Source organism: Temnothorax longispinosus, chromosome 10, assembly GCF_030848805.1.
Source record: "Temnothorax longispinosus isolate EJ_2023e chromosome 10, Tlon_JGU_v1, whole genome shotgun sequence".
NCBI lineage: Eukaryota > Metazoa > Arthropoda > Insecta > Hymenoptera > Formicidae > Temnothorax > Temnothorax longispinosus.
In genome coordinates, this window is record NC_092367.1 from 3,955,694 (window position 1) to 3,981,215 (window position 25,522).

At 26.0% G+C, this 25,522-nt stretch overlaps 3 protein-coding genes and 1 long non-coding RNA gene across 19 annotated transcripts in view; 3 read left to right on the forward strand and 1 right to left on the reverse strand.

The window, feature by feature from the left end:
- LOC139820493 (uncharacterized) overlaps positions 1-22,701 on the reverse strand; it is a 29,661-nt gene extending 6,960 nt beyond the window's left edge. Inside the window, exons 1-3 of one of the 10 annotated variants that reach the window (XR_011733976.1) lie at positions 22,570-22,701; positions 1,583-1,840; positions 66-321 (exon numbers count right to left, since the gene is read on the reverse strand). This is a non-coding gene — a long non-coding RNA (uncharacterized lncRNA). The other 9 variants (XR_011733979.1, XR_011733977.1, XR_011733975.1 and 6 more) reach the window with 9 other exon arrangements.
- Positions 88-11,029, forward strand: LOC139820489 (uncharacterized). Of its 6 annotated transcripts, none has more exons than XM_071790812.1 (11): positions 88-231; positions 695-814; positions 936-1,053; positions 1,603-1,864; positions 2,369-2,485; positions 2,555-2,645; positions 4,307-4,452; positions 4,638-4,770; positions 4,955-5,150; positions 5,595-6,266; positions 6,614-6,733. In XM_071790812.1, exons 1-9 carry the CDS (start codon positions 88-90, stop codon positions 5,006-5,008), a joined length of 1,185 nt encoding a protein of 394 aa, XP_071646913.1. In that variant the 3' UTR covers positions 5,009-5,150; positions 5,595-6,266; positions 6,614-6,733. The 6 variants fall into 6 exon arrangements, with proteins under 6 accessions (XP_071646913.1, XP_071646914.1, XP_071646918.1 ...); XM_071790813.1 differs by having other exon boundaries at positions 5,595-6,180; XM_071790817.1 differs by having other exon boundaries at positions 88-170; positions 769-814.
- LOC139820491 (uncharacterized) lies at positions 11,402-15,726 on the forward strand. Its single transcript, XM_071790821.1, has 9 exons — positions 11,402-11,469; positions 12,039-12,158; positions 12,276-12,393; positions 12,996-13,251; positions 13,708-13,821; positions 13,894-13,984; positions 14,875-15,020; positions 15,178-15,310; positions 15,512-15,726. Exons 2-9 carry the CDS (start codon positions 12,105-12,107, stop codon positions 15,560-15,562), a joined length of 963 nt encoding a protein of 320 aa, XP_071646922.1. The 5' UTR covers positions 11,402-11,469; positions 12,039-12,104; the 3' UTR covers positions 15,563-15,726.
- LOC139820490 (uncharacterized) lies at positions 17,754-21,920 on the forward strand. Of its 2 annotated transcripts, XM_071790818.1 has the most exons (9): positions 17,754-17,925; positions 18,387-18,506; positions 18,695-18,812; positions 19,473-19,731; positions 20,259-20,372; positions 20,443-20,533; positions 21,185-21,333; positions 21,512-21,644; positions 21,733-21,920. In XM_071790818.1, exons 1-9 carry the CDS (start codon positions 17,782-17,784, stop codon positions 21,778-21,780), a joined length of 1,176 nt encoding a protein of 391 aa, XP_071646919.1. In that variant the 5' UTR covers positions 17,754-17,781; the 3' UTR covers positions 21,781-21,920. The 2 variants fall into 2 exon arrangements, with proteins under 2 accessions (XP_071646919.1, XP_071646921.1); XM_071790820.1 differs by lacking the exon at positions 20,443-20,533 and having other exon boundaries at positions 17,755-17,925; positions 20,259-20,376; positions 21,733-21,919.
- Positions 22,702-25,522: the final 2,821 nt, after the last annotated feature.

Below are 25,522 nucleotides of genomic sequence, written 5' to 3' on the forward strand. Positions count from 1 at the left end.
TTGTGGCCACAAAACCGAATGTGATAGGGATAAGCGAATCTTCGTCCATTACATCCCCGTCATACCTATTTCAGTGCTTGCAGAGAGATGATCAATGTTGTGGATAAATACTTCAGTCTTAACCGAATTCTTTTGCTGATAGTTGGTTTGTGGCCGTATGAAAAATCCAAGTATGTTCAACTGCAATTAATCTGCATCTTCAGTATTCTTATATCTTGCGTTATGTTTCAGGTATAGCAATTTTAATTTTAATGATAAGTACTTGTCTTATCTTTACAGACATCTCACATCTATAGAAGCGATTTGTATCTATGATATATCCTTGAAAATGTTAATTGAGTTATAGAGTGTGTCAATAGAGGATTTTAATAAAAAAAATATTTTAGTTTAAATTTTAGAACTGGTATATAATAAATAGTCAATAATATTATTCTCTCATTCTCTACTCATATAATAAAATCTGTATGAATTGCGCATACAAATGTGCACGCGTATATGTATAATGCAATTATGTTCTGCGCTGTTATGTATTAATTACGATACAATTGCAGTAATATGAAATAACAGTAATAATTATATAAATTATTTAGAATTGTTTCATGTATAGAGTGATAGCTAAGAATGATTTGCAATATGTGGAAGTTAGGAATAATGCTCTTTTATGGTAATTCTTAAAGATATTTATTACTTATAGCTTACAACAATTTTGACTTCAAAATGTACTGCAGAATTTATCATAAAGATTCTATCTGCTGCACTCTTTTTCAGCAGCTTTGTCATAAAATACAATTCCTTTTATGTCAATGATGAAACGGTAAGTTGATTTTTAACTATATTTGTTCAAATAAATATCATAATATCTAAAATTTTATACCTAACAACTTTTTTAAATTTTATTAAAATAAGTAGCATATAAACATTTGTTGAAAGAATAGGTAAAGTATTTAATGGAACAAATTCAGCATATCTACAATGACTTAAGAGACAATAACGAAATTGCTATCGTAGAAAGATATGCAAGTAACGCAAAACATTATACAGCTGGTCTTACAAGTAAGACATCTTTGGATTTTTACTCTTTGCGTATTTCAAATCTGTTATTGAGTTTCTTGTTGAAACTTTTGGGAAATATCTAGTTTTGAGTTATGCAAAATTCACTTTAACGCTTCAATTTAAATGCATCGAAGATGAAAAAATAAAACAATTTGCCACCAAAATTTTCGTATTTAAAGTAACTTCAACTTTGTTTCTATATTTTAAGAAATATGATTGAGGTAAAATAATATACATATATATATAGACATTGCACTAAAATGTAGAATAAGAATGCATGATACTTCTCATAATTTTTTATAATGAGCAACAAATGTTAAAATAATGAATATTTTATTTGCTATACGTAGATAAAAATAATTTAAGACATCAAAGACAATAAAGAAGACACATAGTAACTTGTATAATAAAGATTATCACCTATTTGTTTAAAATAAAAAGATTTGTGTATAAAATATTTTATGATGTGATATTTATAATTATAACAAGGAAAATTTTCAAGTTGTTAGAAAACTATATTTTATATTACCATCTTATAATGTTATTTAGTGATTATCGTTGCTGGTTCATTTATTTTTGTGGGTGCCCAAGTATGGCCAGATTTTATACACATTATATTATCTGCGAACGTATCTCAATCACGTAATCTGCAGATCTCCACTGAATATTTTATTGATCAAAAAAGATATTTCTTCTTATCGCTCTTCCATATAAATGCAGCTATGATCATAGGATGTTTCGTATTGACAGCGACAGGAACAATGCTAATTGCATATCTTCAACATGCCTGTGGAATGTTTAAAATTGCTAGGTAAGATAATGAATTTAAGAATAACCGAGAAATTGAATTTAGGAATTAGTTCCGTTTCCCATTAACATTCACATTTGAGAAACATTTTTTTAATACAAATATTATGTCTTACTTTGTAAATAGAAGAATGCTAAATATAGGAAATCTAAATAATTGACATATTAAAATGATAAAATCTTGATATGCAATAATAATAATAATAAAATCTTGATTTTTTAATTATAAAATACAGTGTATGTTAAATTACTTTTTAGTTTTCCGTTAAAAGTGCAATTTTGAATAAAATAAAGTACATCATATTTTTTTTATATTTCTGTTTATATTTTAAAATTTTTAATAGGGTTTACATAATATTACGAATATTGCAACTTTAATATGTTCGTATAAACATTTTTGACTAATATTAACTCAACAATATCATAATCTGTTGCTTTTTTTAAATTATTGCCTATTTTTCCATAAAACTTTACATAATTATTAGTAATTAAATTATTATATTTACAGTTACCGTATTGAGAGAGCGATACAGATTTATATACCAAAGAATATTAACATGCAGAACGAGATTATGGTTTATAAAGGCATAATTCGTGCTGTGGATATTCATCGAAAAGCTATGATGTTGGTATTTGCATGTTCTACATATAATATATGAATAATACTTGCAATAACACACTATTGTTTTTAAAGATTCTCTAACTGTCTAAGATCTAAATTTGAAATATCATTCATGTTTTTAATCGCGGTCGGAGTGCTTACTTTAAGTCTAAATATTTTTCGAGTAAGTTTTTGTTCTTACTTATAAATTCACATTTAATAATTTGAATGTTACTTCTTTATATTGCTTTATATTAATAATTTTATTAATGTTCTTTTACTAACAATTTTAATATCTTATATTAAAAATTTTAATATGACAATTGTAAAAAATGTTCTAAATTTTGGTTTTAATGCTATTAAAATATCCAGTGATTTAAATTTAAAATTATTTGACTTTAACATTTTTATCCAGATTCTAAAATTATTTAAAGAAATTTTTTACATTTAATAAGAATAACAAGAGAATATGATAACTTTAATAGGCTACCTCACTCTGCTTTTGATGAAATTTTATAAAAACAGGTATTTAATACTTTCTAAATGTAGGTGTAGCCATTAGTACAGAGTTGCGGAAATGCCTTGTTTCCAAGAAATTATAATTTTAATTATTTGACTTAATTAACGTTTTTCAAGATTTTGATATAAGAAAATAAAGACGAATATCTAATTATAATTGAAATTTCTCGAAAACTAGGTATTTCCGTTACTTTATACTAGTGACTCCGACTACATTTAGTGTATGAATATATCATAAAATTTCATCAAAATCAAAAGAGCCTTCTAAAGTTAAGCCAAGTATTAATTATAACAAGAAAAAAATTGCTATTAATTTTATAACTCTATTTACTATATAAAACTTATTCAAAATATTTCAATAGTGTAACAGGACTGTACAATATTAAAATTTACATGAAAAATAAATGTGATTTTATTAAATAATATTATAATATCCAAAAAAATTAGACATTTTATATAATAGTTATAAATTATATTTCATTAATAAAATTATTAAAGGTCAATACATTAATTTATAGTTAATTGCTATAAAATATTTAGGTAGGTAATTATACATTTTAGGGAAAGCACCTCCGATGACCTTGACCTTGACATATGTTATCAAGGTCACCCTCCTGAGTGACCTTCAGAAGTTTTTAGCCGTCGCTCGTTTTTTATTAAAAAGTTATTAACAAAAAAAAGTTTGGCGACCTCATCGATTTCAATGACCTTGATATATGTTGTCAAGGTCATGACCCCGAGTGACCTTCAGAAGGTTTTAGCCGTCGCTCGCTATTCGTTAAAAAGTTATTAACAAAAAAAGTTTGGAAAATATAGCATATATAGGTGCATATATAGGTTAGTTGACGCGCTTTAAACACTTAAATACTTTTAAAGCGTGTCACTAACCTACATAAGTACGATTTACTGCTTTAAATGCTGTGTTTTGGTAAAGCAGCGACTTTTTCGCAAAATAAAGTATTCTTTGCTTTAACAAAAAAATTTCAATTTATCAACAATTTACCGCTTTAAATGTGTTTTAGTAAAGCAGCGACTTTCTCGCGAAATAAAGTATTCTCTGCTTTAAAGAAAAACGTAATATTAGTCGTTTATGCCTCTCAGTACTTAAAATAACTGCTATATTTTCGAAACTTTTTTTGTTTATAACTTTTTAATAAAATACGAGCAACGGCTAAAACCTTCTGAAGGTCACTCAGGAGGGTAACCTTGACAACATATGTCAAGGTCAAGGTCATCGGAGGTGCTTCCCCTAAAATGTATAATTACCAATATTTATACTATGTTTCTATTAGGAGTTGATCTCAGTAGTATATTTGTGTGTATTAGGTCTTTCAGATTGTATTATTCGGATATAATTCTGAAGAATTTTTAATGAATCTTGTAATTGCATCTATCTGTTTTCTATACATGTTTATGGCCAATTTTATCGGACAACAAATTATAGATCACAATAACCGCGTATTTGCCACTGCGTAAGTAATATATTTACTTTATATCCTACATACATTTACAAATTTAACTACTATCATAAAAGAGAAAAATAATGTAATAGATAAATATATATAGAGTACAGGTGTATAGGATATACATATGATGTAAAAACTCCATGTATATGTACTTATTTTTCGTAATTTTTTTATATTGTTATTACTTTTAGATACAAAGTTCGATGGTACGCAACTCCTTTACACATACAAAGATTGATACTATTTCTGTTACAAAGAGGCAATAAGAATTTTGGCCTGTGTGTCGGTGGATTGTTCATAGCATCTATAGAATGTTTTGCCACGGTACAAAATATTTTATATATCATGTTTTATACACCAATATACAAATATTTTCCATATACAAACATCTATATATATGATACAGTACCAATAATATTATATACAATATACTTACTATAATTTTGTTTTATAATAAATTAGACATATTTTAACACAATAATATGAGAGCAAATATAATTTGTTACAGCTAACCAATGCATCCATATCTTATTTTACTATCATGTATACTATCATGCGATAATAACAATATAATGTCTCAATTAATATTATAATTATGAGAAGTTAACGAAAGACAGCATTCTATATACGAATACTGCGTGTTACATAAAGGATGCGAAAATGATAAATAGAAAATGATGTTTTTACAACGTAGGATACTTAATGTAAGAAAAGAAGTAATTGATATGTATTTGCCTTTACCTTAAATTTTTACAAATTATATGATAAAAATAAAGTAAAACAATAATGACTATATTTTACATGTTATTTGTCTTCTCTAAATTACTAGTTTATGTTACTATTACAGTACTATTTTAGCATTTTTAGAAATTTTAATCTAATTTTATATTATATATTATTTAAATTTTTATTTTATTTCTTTTTTATACTTTGTGTTATGAAAATAGATATTATTTTAAGTTCTGCCACTGTTGTTTAATCTTTTGTTTAATATTTAAATTTATATTCTTTTATATTTTATAAAACAATATTTATATATGTATACATATGTAATTTAGAAGAGTAGTTAGATATATGTATATAAACTATATATGTTATGTACACACACCCATACACACACATAATATTATGTGCTTTACAACTCACAGTGTAGTCGACATAATACTTTCAAGGAATTCTCACTATTACGGATCAAATGTAATGTACGAATGTACCTACATATCGAATTGAAGCATGTGGGAAGCATATAAGAGTCGCTCAGACATGACTACTGCGCATGTCGAATTTTTACATCGCAGTACTTTTCTCGTGAACAATATACTATGAGAAAAGAACATCTGTTGAATTTCTTTCGGCTATTGAATCGATTACTGAATTGGTGACTATGTCTCGACGATATAGTGTTAAATTGCGAGCATACAGATCTAACAGCAATATTCCGTACTTTGCATTACAGTTGAACTAAATTAAGGAAAATAACTTAAACTGTAACATTACTAGTAATATTCAATTTTAATGTGTGTTGCAATTTAAGTTATTTTCCGTAATTTAGTTCACTAGAAGAAGAAATATAGCGAAAAAATATATATGTATAATTGACCGACCGAAGGTGGTAGGGGGATACACAAAAAGAACTTCATCCACTTTATCCCCGTCATAAGTATTTTAGAGCTAGCAGAGAAATGATTATGGATAAACATTTTAGTTTAACTCGAACTCTTCTGTTAATAATTGGTCTGTGGCCTTATAAAAAATCGAAATTTACTCAACTTCAGTATATTTGTATTTTTATTATTTTTACAACTGGTATTATATTTCAAGTATGTGTGTCAATATTCTAATAGCTATGTAATATTCTAATTCCCTTGCTACATGCATTACATAGTATATATATTAAATATATCAAATTGATTTATGCTTATAATTTTTTCAATAACAATTTACACAATTTATATTTTCTCAATTAGAATACCAATAAAATTATACGTGATTTAACATGAAAGACAACATTCTAGAAATTTAACTAAATAATGAGGATCCTTATTCGATATATTTATATAAAAATAGACGTTTCTGATTTTATATTTATAATTTGTAGACCAAATATAAAATTATATGTAAAGGAATTTATACTATTTTAATTTCTTTAGAATATTATTATTTATAGTTTACAGCATTTATAACCTTAAAGTGTAACGCTGACCTTATCATCAAAGTTTTCTCTTCTACATTCGGTTTAATTTGTATAGAGATAAAATACATCTCGTTTTACATCAACAATAAAGCAGTAAGTTTGTCTATGTATTTATTTAAATAAATAGTAAACAAATTTTTGGATAAAATTTTAAACTTATGTATTTTTTTTAATTTTACTAATTAATTGGAGGTATATAAGTGGTATAAAAACATATTAAAACAATAGGTAAAATGTCTATTAGAATATCTTCAACATGTTCATGCTGATCTAAAAGATCATAACGAAATCGTTATTATAGAAAAATACGGAAGCAAAGCAAGACGTTATACGACGGCACTTATAAGTAAGTATTTGATTCTTGTTTGGACCCACGATACATTATATGTTTAAAACATGAAAGAAGGAAAAAAGAAAACGACTGAATAATTTTACTAGTAAGACTTAAAAAAATTATTTGAGAAAGTTAGATTAATGTTTAAATTTATATGTTTCAAGCAATAAGGTAATGAGAAACTTCCACTTTAATTAAATAACGTTTTCTAAACTAAGTATTTTTTGCCTTGTACTTTATCTATTTTTAATACATTCAAATCCAGGCAACTACAATATACTAGAAAATTATGTAAGTTACATAGTCATAGTATTGATGCATTCAACAACAAATTGAACTGTATTTGTAAAATATTATTATCCGTTCCTTTCGGAAAAGTTGGAAAAAGATTTACATATTATTATCTTAATATATATGTATGACATAATTATAGAATTAAAAATTCCAAATTATTAAAGACATTTTACAATTTGTTAATTACTTATTTACAATGTTATCTAGCGCTTTTGGTTAGCCACGCATTTGTTCATATAGTCATACAATTGTGGCCAAGGTTTCGTGACATTATCTTGTCTATAAATGGATCTCATCAACGCCATCTATATATTGTGACTGAATATTTTATCGATCAAGAGAAATATTTCTACTTACTGTTATTGCATATGTATATATATTACTACGTAGGATTATTTATTTTATTAGCGACAGGAACATTTCTTTATACATATCTACAGTATACCTGCGGAATGTTAAAAATTGCTAGGTAAAAACATAATACATATATGTTTAACGTAAAGAAAGAAACATACGAATAATTAAAAATTTGTATTAAAAGAAAGAATCGAGTTTCCTATTTTATAGAAATGTGAAACAATATCTTAATTTGTTGTAATAAGCCGCGAAGTATATAGAAAGCATAAATCATTAAAAGAATAAACTTATACATATACGTATATAGCATTTACATGCAAAGAGTTTTCAAATACTAAAATTCGTTATTTTAAAATAAACTTAAGAAAGGGCCATCACACACATTTGGACTCTTAAGTATACCATCTTTTTTGTTAGATATTTTATCTATCTTTAAACTTAACAGAGATTTTAAAGGATGTTTACTATTTCTTCCAATTCATTCTTATATAATACATAAGTAGAGAAAGTGTGAGTATAATATGGAATATCCTGAACTTTTTTTAAGATAACTTGAGAACTATTTAAAGCAACTATGAATCTGTGAAGTAGATTGACTACAAAATAAAAGTTTATAAACTAACTTACGCAAGTAGCGATACACAAAATCTTAAATTACATGTAACTACATGACACCTCGTACTATACACTGTCGCTTTGTACGTTCAGTTAGGAGTTCAACAGCTAGTGATTTTACTGCTGACCACTAGGTTGTAACAATTAATAGGCTAGATACTGTAGCATTTTATATTACTCCACTATTCTACATTACCCACACTTTCTTAATCTCCCAAAATTAATTTATTATATTTTATTTGTTACCCAATTTTGAGAATATTATTTACTTCGTAGCTTTGTCAGATAAATTTATACATAACTAAAACATTTTAATTATTCACAGTTACCGTATCGAAAGCGCGATGAAAATTTATGTATCACAAAATATTATACTGCAGAATACGAATTTGCTTCATAAAAGTATAATATGTGCTATAGACATTCAACGAAAAGCAATTGCGTTAGTATTTATTTTATTATATAATAATGTATTAACACATACATATATTTTTCTTTAATTATTATGTATTTTTATATTTAAAGGTATTGCGAATTAATACGATCCACATTTGAAGTAACGTTCATGGCTTTAATGGGAATCGCAGTGATAACTTTAAGCTTCAATATATTTCGAGTAAGTTTTGTTTATTTCTAACCTTAATAGATTATTTCTAAATAATCTAATAAGATGACATTAATTAATATTTGATGATTAATGATTGATTGAAAAACTAGTTTATTCATTTCCAACTCCGTAACTTTTTATCTTTATATAAATATACACTACATAATTATATAACTTTTAAAAATATTTTCCTAATATTTAAATTATAATTTTGTGTTAAAGTAAGATTTATATAAAATTTGCAATTTTTAACGTAGTAAAATTAAGTAAAAAATGAATAACAATTGCTTAATGCTTAAAATAATGTAAGAATATTTTTGTTATTTAATAACTTAAAACATTTTAATACACACATTGTCTGCCCAGTGAGTTTTATATATCTTACCACAGTACGCCCATAGTAAAATTTTCATTATCATAGGTAATCATATAAATAAAATATTATATAATATTATTAAATAAGACTATATCCTCATATGAATAGTATGTTAAGTTGCAAACTTTTTACTTTACGTTGTTATCCAGTTATTTATGTAACAAAAAATTTTATATTAAATGGCATTAATGTTTTTAAAAATTTTGAAGAAGCTAATTATTAGTGACCACTAGGACGCCACTGAAAAGCGCCGATCGTGACAACCATGGTAGTCACAAGATGTTAAATAAAGAATTTTTGCTTGTAAGCAAGTCAAAGCTTTTTCAAATTTGGATTTCAGTATTATTCAGATATTCCATAATTTAAATTCTGGATTATGTTAATTTTAAACTTATGTCTAGATTTCTTTGATAATATGTATATTAATTATATTCTTTACATAGTCACACGATTTTTTTATTTAAATTGATTACAATGTTAATTTTCGCCCTATTAGGTTTTTCAGATTACATCATCGGGTTATAATATTGAAGAATTTTCCATGCCTTATTTATCATCAATTAGTTGTCTCTTATACATGTTTCTAGCCAATCTCATTGGACAAGAAGTTACGGATCACTATAATTATATGTTTGATTCGGCGTAAGAAATATTTTCTTACTATGTTATTATATTATTATATTATTATGTTATTATATTATTTTACAATAATAGAAGTAGAAATTAATATTTTACTTTTTAATTTTTTAATATGATACACGAAAACAAATATAATGCGATATTACTCGTCTCTTTCTTTTCTCAAATTATCGATTTATTATATCGTCATATGTAGATACAAAATCCAATGGTATCTAGCTCCTCTACATATACAAAAGCTGATACTGTTACTAATACAGAGAGGCAACAAATCTTATGGGCTAACCTTAGGTGGACTGTTTGTGGCATCTTTGGAGTGTTTTGCTACGGTACGGCATTTTTTTTTTAAATATGATAATAAAATGAATATAGATATTATATTTTTTTCGTCTCTCCCTCTCTCACTTTGTCTTTCTTTTTCCTTCGTTTAAAGAAATAAAACAAAGACAAACATTATTTGTTGCAGTTGTTAAATACATCTATATCTTATTTTATTGTTATGCATTCAACGCGATAGTGATAGCAAAACATATCGACTAACACCATGGGGATGAATTTAGTAAAAAATGATACAGTACACCTTAAGTAAGAAATATCGCGGATTATATAAAAAAATGTATGAAAATTAGATAACAACAAACTAAGAAGTTCCATAGTAATTTTTGTAAGAAACATAATATAACTATTTTACATTCCGCACAATCAATTATTACATATTTGTAAAATATGCGAGAATAAGTTGAAATAAGTTATAATAATTTGTTGTATGTCTTTTATTTTATTAACAGTACTTTCATGTTTTAAAAACCTCGCTCTAACACATAGTAGAAATTTTGTTTTACTTTTTTATTTACTTGCATTTTAAAAATGTATGTTACTGCTCTTGCAAAATTTTTTGCTTTTACAAAATGCTTTCTTTGCTTAAGTTTTTAAATCCATACATCTTTATATTCTAAAATCTTATAATTTTTAATAAAAAGGAAGAAAGATGCTGGATAATAGAAAAATATATAAAACAATATTATTTATTTTACGAGAAATGATATTATATACTTTACAGATCGTAATTTTATAGTAGATATATTTTTAAAACATTTTTATTCTGAAGAATCTCAAAAGTAACTTACGACTGTACCCGTTGAAAGAACGAAGATGAATACACCACCGGTAAGTAAGAAACGGTTAATGCGCTTGCGTAACTTTCACTTCAAAACTTCTCTCGTGGATTATACTCCATGAGAAAGAAACATCTGTTGAATTTCTGTCGCCATTAAATCGATTACTTAATCGGCGACCGCGTCTTGGTGATATAGCGTTAAATTGCAAGTGTTTCAATTTCACGAAGTTATTTCGTACCTCTTAAATTTCGATTACATTAAATTGGGGAATTATCTCAAATTATAGAACGTTAATATTTTTTCTAGAAGAAGAAACGTAGAAAAAATACAGATATATATATTTAATAGATCAATCAAATAGTGGGGATAAACAAAACCTTCATTTCTTTCATTTTCATTTCCATTATACGTACTTTAATGCTAGCAGAGAGATGATCAGTGTCGTGGATAAATATTTCAGTCTTAACCGAACTCTTTTGCTGATAGTTGGTTTGTGGCCTTATAAAAAATCAAAACTTGCTCGATTGCAATTAATCTGCAATTATGTTATTCTTATAACTTGCATTATATTTCAGGTATGCAAATTATAATTCTATGATCTATAGACACATACTAAGATAATATATGTATATCATTATCATTAAAATTAAAATTGGCATATTCCGATTATACTTGCAAATCTTTCTATCAATTTAAACTCAATATTTTCTTAAAAGTGTTAATTGTGTTATAGAATATGTCAATTCTGCAGTTAAATACAAAAACTATTCTTTGTTTATTTTGAAGTGTAATAATATATACTTCTTATTTTTTATTTACCTAAAAAATGTATTTAAGTGCGCATATACGTCTGTATGCACGTATATAAATAGCAATATGCTATTATGTCATATTCTGTTGTATGTTAATTACATTAGACTTACGTGAAATAATATACGATTAATTTAACATTGTTATATATATTAAATAATAACTAAGAATGGCTTAAAATATGTCAAAGTAAAGAGAATATCGACGTTTTTTCATTCAAATCTTTTAAAAAATATTATTACTTATAGCTTACACCAATTTTGTCATCAAAATGTACTGCAGAATTTATCATCAAGATTTTTTCTTCTGTACTTATGTTTAGCGTATTTGTCATAAAATACAATTCCTTTTACATTAATAGTGAAACGGTAAGTTGATCGTCTATTGTATTTGTTCAAATAAATAATTTAAATATAAAAAATCAGAGAACTACTAATTTTTATAAATTCTATTAAAATAAGTTTAAAAATTTATTAAAAGCACAGATAAAGTATTTAATAGAACAAATTCAGCACATCTATAATGATTTGAGAAACAATAACGAATTTGATATCGTAGAAAGATATGGAAACAACGCTAAATATTATACGGCTATCCTTACAAGTAAGACACACACATCTTCGGATTTCTATTCTTTCTTGTATTTACTATTCCTTTTCGATTACAAATCAATTAATATATTTTCTATTAAAACTTTTTTATACATCAAAATACTTATTTCGAATTGCATAAAGTAGTATCACATTGTCGCTTGGACTTAATTAAATGCATCAAAGATGAAAGCATACAGAAGTGTCTTAAAATCAAATAATGCTTTTGGAATTAGAAAATATTTTATCTTTTTATACTGCGTTATAAATATAATATTTTAAGAAGCGTGTTTATATAAGAAATGAAATAATTTATGTAGACATTAAAATATACAATAACACACTGCATAGTGCTCTTTATAAGATTTTAAATAACAAATATATCTTAAAATTATAAATCCAACACTTACTAATTGTAAATAAATAAAATTGAAAATAATTTACATTAAAGATAGTAAACATATAATCTATATAATAAGGATTATTATGTTTTTATTTAAAGTAAAGAGATTCAAGAACATAAAATATTGTATAAGAATGTGATATACTTGTAGCAATGTAAAACTTCAAATTGTTAGAGAACATTTCGTATTACTATTTTATAATGTTGTTTAGTCCTTTCTAGTATAGTTATTTTTATGGGTACTCAATTATGGCAAAATTTTATCAACATTATATTATCTGCAAACGTGTCTCGACCACATCACATACAGATCTCAACTGAATATTTTTTAGATCAGAAAGTGTATTTTTATTTACCTCTCTTTCATATAAATGTAGCTTTGGCTATAGGGTGTATCGCATTAGTAGCAACAGGGTCAATGCTCCTTGCATATCTTCAGCATGCCTGCGGAATGTTTAAAATTGCTAGGTAAAATAATAAACGTAAGAATAACAAAAAAATTTTAATTAAAAATTAGTTCCGTTTTCCATTAACATTCACATTTGACAAATATTTTTTTATACAAATATAAAGTTTTATTATACAAAATATGTGAAAATGCTAAATACATTTAAATAGTTGGCATATTAAAATAATAATCTTTAATTGATATGCATTTTCTAATACATATAGAATATAACGTACTTAAAATTATTTTTTAAAAGTGGAATTTTGAATTTAATAAAATTAAGTAAGAAAAGTACATTATATTTTGTTTATATCTTATAATAGGGTTTACATAATATTACAAATATTGCAATTTTATCATAAACGTTCTCGTATATCTAAATGTTTTGGGGCAAATATTAACTGGACAAATTTTTTTTATTATTGACTATTTTGCATAAAGCTTCATATAAATAATAATAAATGAATTATTTACAGTTACCGTATCGAGAGAGCAATACAAATTTATATAACAAAAAATAACCTGCGAAACAAAATTCTAGCTTATAAAGGCATAATTCATGCTGTAGATATTCATCGGAAAGCTACAACGTTGGTATACATGTTTTATAATATGTGAATTATAGTATACGCAATAACACATACACCTTTTTGTTTCTATAGATTCTCCAACCATCTAATATCCAAATTTGAAATATCATTCATGTTTTTAATACTAGTCGGAGTGCTCGGTTTGAGCCTAAACATTTTTCGGGTAAACCTTTTTTTCTACTTAATAAATCCCCAATTAATAATTTGCATATTATTTTACATGTTGCTTTATTTCGTTAATGACCTTATTGTCTTTCTATTAACAACATTAATATATCTTTAATTAAGAATTTTAGGATTATGATTGTGGAGCAAAATGTTATTCAAATTTTTTATTTTAATATTACCAGCGATTTAATTCTAGAACTATCTAACTTTAAAATGAATTCAGATTCTTAAATTATTGACATACGAATTTTACATAATAAAATAGTATATTGTACGAGTGGGAAAAGTGGTCGATTCTGAATGAGTGTGATGGTCGCACTCGCTTCGCTCGTGCGACCATCACACTCATTTGGACTCGACCACTCTTCTTTCCACGAGTTGTTCATACTATTTTTCCTAACAAGAGCGTGAAACAGGCCGCTTTTCGCTTGTTTTACAATTTCATTTCTCCACAGTTAAGAAATGACTCCATTTCTCAACGCTTATGTCATCGATGCGAAATGGTCGTTTTGCTCACTCAAAACAAGCGCGAAAAACGGCCCATTTCACGCTCGCGTTAGGAAAAAAAATATTATGTCAAAATAATATTACTATCTATACTTTTGCCAGATATTTAGTTTACAAAATTCTCTTTATGTAAAATAGTTAGAAAATAAAATTATGCATCTTAAAATTTAATAAATAAAAAATTAGGGCAAAATTATGTAAAGATTTACATTGCATAAGAATAAAGAATAATTTTGTTAATTAAAATTTATAATTTTTATGTATAAAAATATTTGTAGTTTAATACATTAATTTATATGACAAGTTACCAAATTCTTCCACAAATTATATTTATATTATATTTCTCGTAGGAGAATTGATCTCAATACCGTATATTAGATTTTTCAGATTGTATTAATTGAATATAATACTGAGGAACTTCTTATTAATATTATATTTGCATTCATATGTTTTTTATATATGTTTTTATCTAATTTTGTGGGACAACAAATTATAGATCATAATAATCACATATTTGTCACAGCGTAAGCAATATGTTTACTTTATATTATATATTTATACATTTAGTGACATAGATTTAATTAATAACACTTACAGATATCTATATGTAATATCTATGTAAAAATTTTATATAATTGTTCTTATTTTTTTGAAGTCTTCATGTTATGTTATCTCTTTCAGATACAAAGTTCAGTGGTACAACACTCCTTTATCTGTACAAAAGCTGATATTGTTTCTGTTACAAAGAGGCAATAAAAGTTTTGGTCTGCATGTTGGTGGGTTGTTCATAGCATCTTTAGAATGTTTTAGCACGGTACAAAATATTTTATATATCATTTTATATATCATTTTATATATCAATATACAAATATTTCACATGTGATATACAATTGTATTAATAATGTTATTTACAATATACAAAAATACAATGTACAAAAATTTCATTTTATAATATATTGAAAATATATTTATTTCTTAATGCGACAAAATAAAAGCAAAACATGATTTGTTACAGCTATTTAATGCATCCATATCTTACTTTACTATCATGTATTCAATGCGATAATAACAACATAATATATAAATTAATACTATGTTGATGGGAAATTAATAAAAGATTATGTGTAAATACCTCATGTGTAGAATAAATACAGCATGCTAAATAAGAGATGCAAAATAAAAGTTTGAGAAAGAGATTTTATAATAATTCTTAACAGAAGAAAAAAATAATTAATATGTATTTCTATCGCCTTTATACCTGTAAGTATATATGAAATAACATATATACATATACATATAACATCGCAAAAGGAAAACTAGAAACTTTAATTTATGTTTAATATTCATATTATACGTAGAAAAATTTCGATATTAACATTTACAAAGTTAAGAAATATTGTATCTATTTGTATTACCAATTAATTTATATTTACAAAAATAAATTAAAATAAATAATAATAATTTGATACTTTTTCTTTCTTATTTAACAATACATCAGCTCTTTCAAAACATTTAATTGTTCTAATATTGATTTTATTTACATCTTTTTTATTGATGTTCCTAAAACTGAGATTTAAAATTCATATTTATTTCCCTCTTAAATATTTTCTTGATTACCTGATTTCTTAATTTTTGGTTTTATTTAGTTCTATTCAGCAGAATATACTAAAAAAATTGAAAATTATGAAAGTAAATCTATACGTATACATATATAGATATATACAGGAGGTTCTATTTGCCTACATTCGCCATTGTCAACAGCTTCGTTTGCCGACATTCCCGATTGCCTACAGAGCGATTGTCTACAAACATTATTGCGCACAGTAATAATTAAAAATACGAACGTACGTTTGCGCATATGCATGGTTTTATTAGGCACAAACACATTGTACACATGCAGATTGCACATATAACATTATTGCGCTCGTACACATTGCACATATAAAATAAGAAAATTATATATATTAACACTTTGCACACACAACTTTTCTTCAGGTTTTAGCCGTTGCCACAGTATAAGTATATACAGTAGGGACACTACTTTTTTAGTGGTCGTCAATTTCCAGTGCGCATGATCGATATATCCTACAGAGAACATGACGGCCTGTATGTATGACAAAGAGAAAGATACTTCTCTCTCTTTCTCTCTTACAGCCCCCTATCCTACAGAGAGGTCATGTGACCTAGGATTCACTACATCAAAGGTATGCCGACGCTCAGTGTCCTTACTGTTTGTACTTATATACTGTGCCGTTGCTCGTTGTTTATTAAAAAGTTATTAATAAAAAGGTTTAAGAAATATAACAATTTGTGTCAGTGCTAAGGGAAGTAATTTATTGATGTGTGTATAGACAGCACACATGTAGGCAAAGGAGTGGCTACGCCCTTTCCCCTGCAGCAGTAATGGGGAGGAGTGGATATTGCTTCGTAGAAAGCTGAAAACCCGTGTATGTGCGCAATAAAGGGAGCTTTTCAGCAAGCGACACAAGTCGACACAAGTGTCGTTTTATCATTGTTACTCATTGCTAAAAAGAAAAAACGTTTGTGTCGCTTGCTGGAAAGCTGTCAAAGTCATGTGTGCAATTTGTATATGCCCAATAATGTCATGTGTACAATCTGCATGTGTGCAATAAAATCATGCGTGCAATGTGTTTGTGCGTAACAAGGCCATGTGCGCAAACGTACGTTCGTATTTTTAATTATTACATATGCGCAATAATGCTTGTACATAGGCAGTCACTCTGCAGGCAAGAATGTAGTCAAACGTGACACTCCTTATCTATACAATATATACAATATCATAAACATATGTATATGTGCTTACAATTTGTTTGGTTGACATAATACCGTTAAAGAATTCTCACTATTACGGATCAAATGTAACATACGAATGTACATATCGAACTGAAGCATGTGCATAAGTGTCGCTGAGACATGCCCAGTGTGGATGAACAATTTTTACCTCATGGCTTTCCTCGTGCACAATATACTATGAGAAAAAAACATCTGTTGAATTTCTCTCGCCATTGAATCGATTACTTAATCGGCGACCGCATCTTGGTGATATAGTGTTAAATTGCAAATGTTTCAATTTCACAAAGGTATTTTGTTGCAAATACAATAAATTACGGAATTATCTCAAATTGTAGAACGTTAATATTTTTGCTAGAGGAAAAGACGTAGGAAATATAGATATAAATATTTAATAGATCAACCAAATAGTGGGGATAAGCAAACCTTCATTTCTTTTATTTTCTTTATACGCACTCTGATGCTAGCAGAGAGATGATCAGTGTCGTGGATAAATATTTTAGTCTTAATAGAACTCTTTTGCTGATAGTTGGTTTATGGCCTTACCAAAAATCGAAACTTGCCCGACTACACTCATTTTGTTGCATTAGTATTATTGTAACGTTTATTATATTTCAGGTATGTTGATATTCTGATTATATTATTCTATTTAATGTACAGGACATTCTCGATATTTTTTTTATTAATTTGGAGATTTTTCTTTAATAAACACATAGATTGAGTGACAAATAATTGAGTATCTAAAATTTTTCTAAATTAAGCTACAAAGATGTTAACGAGTAATCAAATCTACGTTGTTTTAATAATATTAATAATTTTAAATAGATTGTTAAATATATGAGACACTATCAAATAATTATAAATTATTGTTTTACATTTTACAATATTAAACAAAGTAGAATGGTCAATTATCGGCAGATAGAAAACAGATAGAAAGCAAAGCGAATTGTTTCAAGCGTTCGGCTCCAAAATAAATCAAACATTTTTACATTGTATGATTAGGCAGAATACATAGATTACTTTGATAAGAGATAAAAATATGTATGTTTCTAACTTCTTCAGGAAATTATTGATTACAGTTTACAACATTTGTAACTACTAAATGTACTACAGACCACATTATAAAGATTTTTGCTTTGTCTTCTGGTATCAGTGCCTTTGTAATAAAATACAACTCATTTTGCGTTAACAGTAATACAGTAAGTTAATTATTTATTATATTTGTTTAAATAAACTTTTATAATTCTACAAAATATAATTTTTTTATTTTAAACTATTTACTAATTGCTTCAGCATACAGGCTGCGGAAACGCTTGCCGCTTCCGCAATTTGTGTGCAGGATCTGTAAAAAATACAAAAATAACATAAGAACTTATTAAACAAACAGATAAAAAATTTAATGGAGCAACTTCAGTGTATTTATGATGATATAATGGACAAAAACGAAATTACCATCATAGATAGATATGCGGACATCGCAAAACGTTATACGATTACATTTACAAGTAAGACAATATGTTTTATCTTTTATTTATTTTATATCCAAAATATCCAAAATATATTCAAAAGTTTGAATTTTTTATAACATAAGAAATATTTTAAATTTAGCAAAGCGCCATTTTTTATTTAAATTTAAATATATTAAAAGGTATATCTAATAAAGAAAACGGCAAGAATCAATTTTTAAATTCTTAAAATTAAATATTTTATTCTGCAGTTTTTTTCTTTTCAATACTTTTCAATAATTATAATTATGTGATTAAGAGATAAAATTATTTGTATATTCTTATTATAATAAAATGTATGTAATTTTATCAGATGTAAAATGTCTTATAATACAATACAATATCTAATAATTATGTGTAAAAAGCATTTCATTTTTTTTACTACGGTTGTAAATATTAAATTTTTAAGTTATACATGTATATTTATTACTTATAACTCAAATAAAAAGCAAACTTTAATAATTGTTAAAAGCATTAAATAAAAGATAATGATGAAAAAGGGACAATCTGCATTTGAAAATATATTTGAATTATGGAAAAGAAATCATATATCAAATACCATGTATACAGTATCTACCCTAATATAAATTTTAAAATTTCAGATTGTTAAAAAATTACAATTTATATAACTAAGTCTTTATAATGTTGTTTCTTTTGTAGTATGTCTCTGTTGCAGTATATCTGTTGTTACTGTCGGCCAATTGTGGCCAGATTTTGACATTATTTTATCCGCAAACAAGTCTCGATCATATCGTCTACAAGTCTCAACTGAGTATTTTATGGATCAAGAAAAATATTATTACCTGTTGCTGCTCCACATAAATTTAGCTTTATATATGGGATTAACCGTATTAGTAGCAACAGGATTGATGCTCCTTGCATTCCTTTACCATGCCTGCGGAATGTTTGAAATTGCTAGGTAAGGTAAAAGCAATAAATATTAAAATAATCAAAAAGTTAAAATTAAAAAAAATTTAATTTTTTATATCTGAAAATTTCAAAATCAAAAGTTTACATTGAAAAATGTAGATTAAGAAATATATAGGGAAGACCGCGGCGAAGTCCCAACCTATCATCACTTTTCGGTTAATCAGTTACTTGTTAGACACTCTATATGTACAGTGGCGTACAATGAAATGTCTATATGTATAATTCTTTCAGCTATTAAAAAAAAAAAACTTTTAATAATATGAAATCAAGACTCGATGAGACAAAAAGATATTTTCGATTTTTCTCCTATTAATAAATTAATTTTTAGCTTTCTCATCGTGTGATATAATGACAAATGTTTCTGACTTGTAGAGAACTACGTTAATACATATACGTATAAGCACGTTTAAAAATTACAACTATTCAATCTCAGAATTATTATTCGCCTAACATTGTTATATAGTAACTTTCTTAAATTCTCATACAGTTATGTTATAATAGCTAAATTATTTACAGTTATCGTATCAAAAATGCAATAGACATTTATATATCAAGTATTAAACTAAAAAACAAGAGTTTAGTTTGCAAAGGCCTCATTTACGGTGTACATATTCATCGGAAAGCAATGATGTTGGTATTTACATTCTTTAATATCTGTTTAATACATGCAATATCAAATCACACACATATTTTTTTAAAGGTTTTCCGATTATCTAATATCTAGATTTGAGATATCTTTCATGTTTTTAATAGTGGTCAGTGTAATTAATTTGAGCCTTAATACTTTTCGAGTAAGTCTCGTTTCGCTTGTTACAAATTCACATTTAATGAATTGTGTAACATTCCTGTGTTGTTTTATAATTTGTATTAATAATCTCAATCGCATATTTTCAGTAATATAGTTTTAACAAATTAAAAATTTTAGATTAAAGTTTGTAGAAAAAATTTTTTAATTAAAATTTTTTTATGTTATTTGGTATAGTATTCGGTAACTATCTTTTGAAACTAAATTTTAAATCCCTGTCCAGGTTTTTTTAATAATTCACATTTTTTAAATACTAAATGTAAAACATTTTATGACAAAAACATTGCTAATTTAGATTAATTATAAACACTGTATAGCCTTGACATAAATATTTTATTTAGATTTTTTATTATAAACTACCTATAAAATTTTTTTTAATATTATTTATTAAAACAGCTGATATTAATTTGATTAAAAGAATTTGTCATTACAATATAATACAATAGCAATAAGAAATATCGTATAACTGTAGGTAAACTTGCAATTAATAGATGGATTCGTTTATTTATAAAAACAGTTACAATCTAAACAATAAGTTGTAGTTAAAATTTCTATAGTAATTTTGTAATCGATTGTAAAGAATCTAATTCAAATTGTGATTTAAGAGTTGATTTTAGCACTAAAATTCGTACATTAGCTTTTTCAGATGTTATCATCATCCACATATAATATTGAGGAACTTCTAATAACTCTTATATCAACAGGTATTTGTTTTATATACATGTTCTTAGCCAACTTCATCGGACAAGAAATTACAGATCATTATGATCTCATATTTGCCACTGCGTAAGAAATATCGTAGTTTATTACATTATACAGATATTGTTTTACAAACTCTGCTATCGAAGTTAATACAATACTATAGTTAAAATAATACATACAGTAAATATACGTATGCTGTGAAAGTTATAAGTATCTTTTTTCCTCAAATTGTTAGATCTTTATATTATTATTATATATGTAGATACAAAGTTCAGTGGTACATAACTCCTCTCTACATACAAAACTTCATACTATTTCTATTGCTAAGAGGCAACAAGTCTTTTGGTCTGAATGTTGGTGGTTTGTTTGTTGGATCCTTACCATGTTTTGCTTCGGTATAACATAAAATATTTTATATGTCGTAATATATTGAATGTATTATACCTTGAGATAACGAAACAAAATTATTATCTTTTGTTATAGCTAGCAAACGCGTCTTTGTCTTTTTTTATTGTCATGTATTCTGTGTGATAATAACGGAGAGAGATACGTTTCAATTAACATACATTACTATAATGTAGAATTAACAAAAAATAATATATTGTATGTTTGGTTAAACTCGATAAATATAATATACAAATGAATATGTGTACCATAATTTCTAATTGCATTATTGTAAAGAGAATAAATTATAAAATAAAATTTATTTTGTTGTCAATCATAAATGTCTATTTATTTCTTGCGTTATAAATTTTAACATATAAAATGATTTATACTCTTCATCAACATTATCATTTCTAGAAATAAAGATGTTACTTTAATCAATACAATGTACTAAATATGTGTTCTTTATATATATGCGAGTAAGCACAAAGAATATCGTAATAAAAAATCATGATTTTGAATTTAATATGATTTATTCTCGAAATAATTAACAATTTTTCAAATGCATAGGCACTTCTATATATATATAAGACTCCGTTTTATAGTATCTTCCTCCCAAAAGGCTATCATACATGCAACACCTAGTGGAGATTTTGTTTTACTTTTTATGCACTTACATTTTTTTTATATGTATAGTTGCTATTACAAAATTCTTTCTTGCTTATAAGTTTTTAGATACATACATCTTTGTATTCTAAAATATCTTTTAATTTTTAATCGAAAGTAAGAATGATACTGGATAGTAGGAAAGTGCATAAAAGCAAAATTATTTATTTTGCGAGAAATGATATTAGGTACATGCTTTGCAGGTAAATTTATAGTAGATATAATATTTTTAAAACATTGTTATTCTGAAGAATCTTAAAAGTAACTTACGACTGCACCCGTTGAAAGAACGAAGATGAATACGCCACCGGCAAGTAAGAAACGGTTACTGCGCTTGCGTAACTTTCTCTTCAAAACTTCTCTCGTGGATTATATTCCATGAGAAAGAAACATCTGTCGAATTTCTGTCGCCATTGAATCGATTACTTAATCGGCGACCGCATCTTGGCGATATAGTGTTAAATTGCAAGTGTTTCAATTTCACAAAGGTATTTTGTTACAATTACATTAAATTACGGAATTATCTCAAATTGTAGAACGTTAATATTTTTGCTGGAAGAAAAAACGTAACTAATATAGATATAAATATTTAATAGATCAACCAAATAGTGGGGATAAGGAAACCTTCATTTTTTTATTTCTATTATACGCACTCTAATGCTGGCAGAGAGATGATCAGTGTCGTGGATAAATATTTTAGTCTCAACCGAACTCTTTTACTGATAGTTGGTTTGTGGCCTTATAAAAAATCCAAATATGTTCAACTGTAATTAATCAGTATCTTTAGTATTCTTATATCTTGCGTTGTATTTCAGGTATGTCAATATTCTGATTATATTATTGTATTTATTATACAGGATATCTAGAATTATTTGATATTCTCGATATTTCGATTAATTTGGGGATATTTCTTTAATGAAAACATAGATTGAGTGACAAATAATTGAGTATCTAAAATTCCCTTAAGTGTTAAGCTACAAAAGTGCTAATATGGCTGCGTTCCGATATTCACTGTCAGTACTGAAAATCTATAGTTTACGTAACGTACCCTATAGATTTTCAGTACTGACAGTGAATATCGGAAAGCAACCTAAGTAGTCAAATCGACATGCTTTGTTTATTTCTGTTAAAGTAAATTTGTTTTATTAGACTTATAATTTATAGATTAAGAGTATATAATCACATATTTGCTGCAAATTTTAACATATACTTATGTACAAAAACTTTAAAAATTTTAATAACAATAAATAATGATCTCTCGATTTTTCGCTAAGGAAAAATTAATTGAGAAATAGTTTGCATATATACATATATGTACACATTTACATTGTTTATAACAATCTTTAGGTCAAAGATATTAATTTTTGCTTTTACGTACTACATTTTGCACAATTATATAGTGTTATTATTTATAGTACAAAAATGATATAAGTAATATTTTTTATGAGTTATAAATATATTTTATATAAAAGTGTTTATTATTTAGACACTGTTATTATTATATTTATTAATATGTGTATATATATTTATTATGCCGTATCGATATATTATTATATATTAACGTATGTTATTAAATGTATTTTTAATATATTACTATAGTTATAAATATGATTTTATCTACAAATATATTATTTTTAATATTATATTACTTTTAATAATATTAATAATTTTAAATAGATTGTTAAATATTTGAGGCACTACTTCCAAATAATTATAAATTGTTGTTTTACAATATTAAACAAAGTAGAATAGTCAATTATCGACAGATATAATATGGATAGAAAGCAGCGCGATTTGTTTCAAGCGTCCGGCTCCAATAAATCAAACATTTTTATATTGTATGTTTAGGCAGAATATACATAGATTACTTTGATAAGGGATAAAGATATGTATGTTTCTAACTTCTTCAAAAAATTATTGATTACAGTTTACAACATTTGTAACTACCAAATGTACTACAGACCACATTATAAAGATTTTCGCTTTTTCTTCTGGTTTCAGTGCCGTAGCAATACAATACAACTCGTTTTACGTTAACAGTAACACAGTGAGTTGATTATTTATTATATTTGTTTGAATAAATATTTATAATTTTACAGACATTATAATTTTTTTAATTTTTACTAATCGCTTCAGCACAAACGCTTGCCGCGCGGCAAGAAGCGATGTAGCCAATAAACTTCTGGTTCTTAAGGAAAAACGGTACATATGTTAATTAGCTACCGCGTCGCTTCTTGTTTGCACAGCAAGCGTTTCTGCACGTTTTGTGTGCAGAAGCCATAAGAGATACAAAAATAACATAAGAATTTGTTAAACAAACAGATAAAAAATTTAATGGAACAACTTCAGTGTATTTATGATGATATAAAGGACAATAACGAAATTGCCATTATAAACAGATATGGAGGCATCGCAAAACGTTATACGATTGCATTTACAAGTAAAACAATATTTTTTATCTCTTATTTATTTTATATCTAAAATATATTAATAAGTTTAAAGTTTCTATAACATAAGAAATATTTTAAATTTGGCAAAGCGTCATAATTTTCATTTAAATTTAAAAATATCAAAAGGTAAAATAATGAAAACAGCAAGAATCAAGCAATTCTCAAAATAAAAATATTTTATTCTATATTTTTTCTTTCTCAAATGCTTTCGACTACAGCAATAAATGTTAAATTTATAAGTTATATATTTATTATTTAGTTTAAATAAAGAGCAAAATTTAACAAATGTTAAGACAATTAAATAAAAGATAATGTAAAAAGGAGAATCTGCATTTGAAAAGCTATCATATATATATATTTGAATTGCGGAAAAAAGAATCACATAGATCAAATACTGCGTATATAGTACCTAATCTTAATATAAGTTTTAAATTGTAGTTATTGTTAACAAACTATAATTTATATTAAGTCTTTATAATGTTGTTTAGTATGTCTCCTTTTCGTTGCATCTTTTATTATTATCGCCCAATTGAGGCCAGATTTTATCGACATTATTTTATCCGCAAACAAGTCTCGATCATATCGCCTACAAACTTCAACTGAGTATTTGATCGATCAAGAAAAACATTACTACGTATTGCTATTCCATACAAATTTAACTTTATGTATAGGAGTAACCGTATTAGTAGCAACAGGAGCAATGCTCTTGGCATTCCTTCAACATGCCTGCGGAATGTTTAAAATTGCTAGGTAAGGTAAAAGCAATAAATATT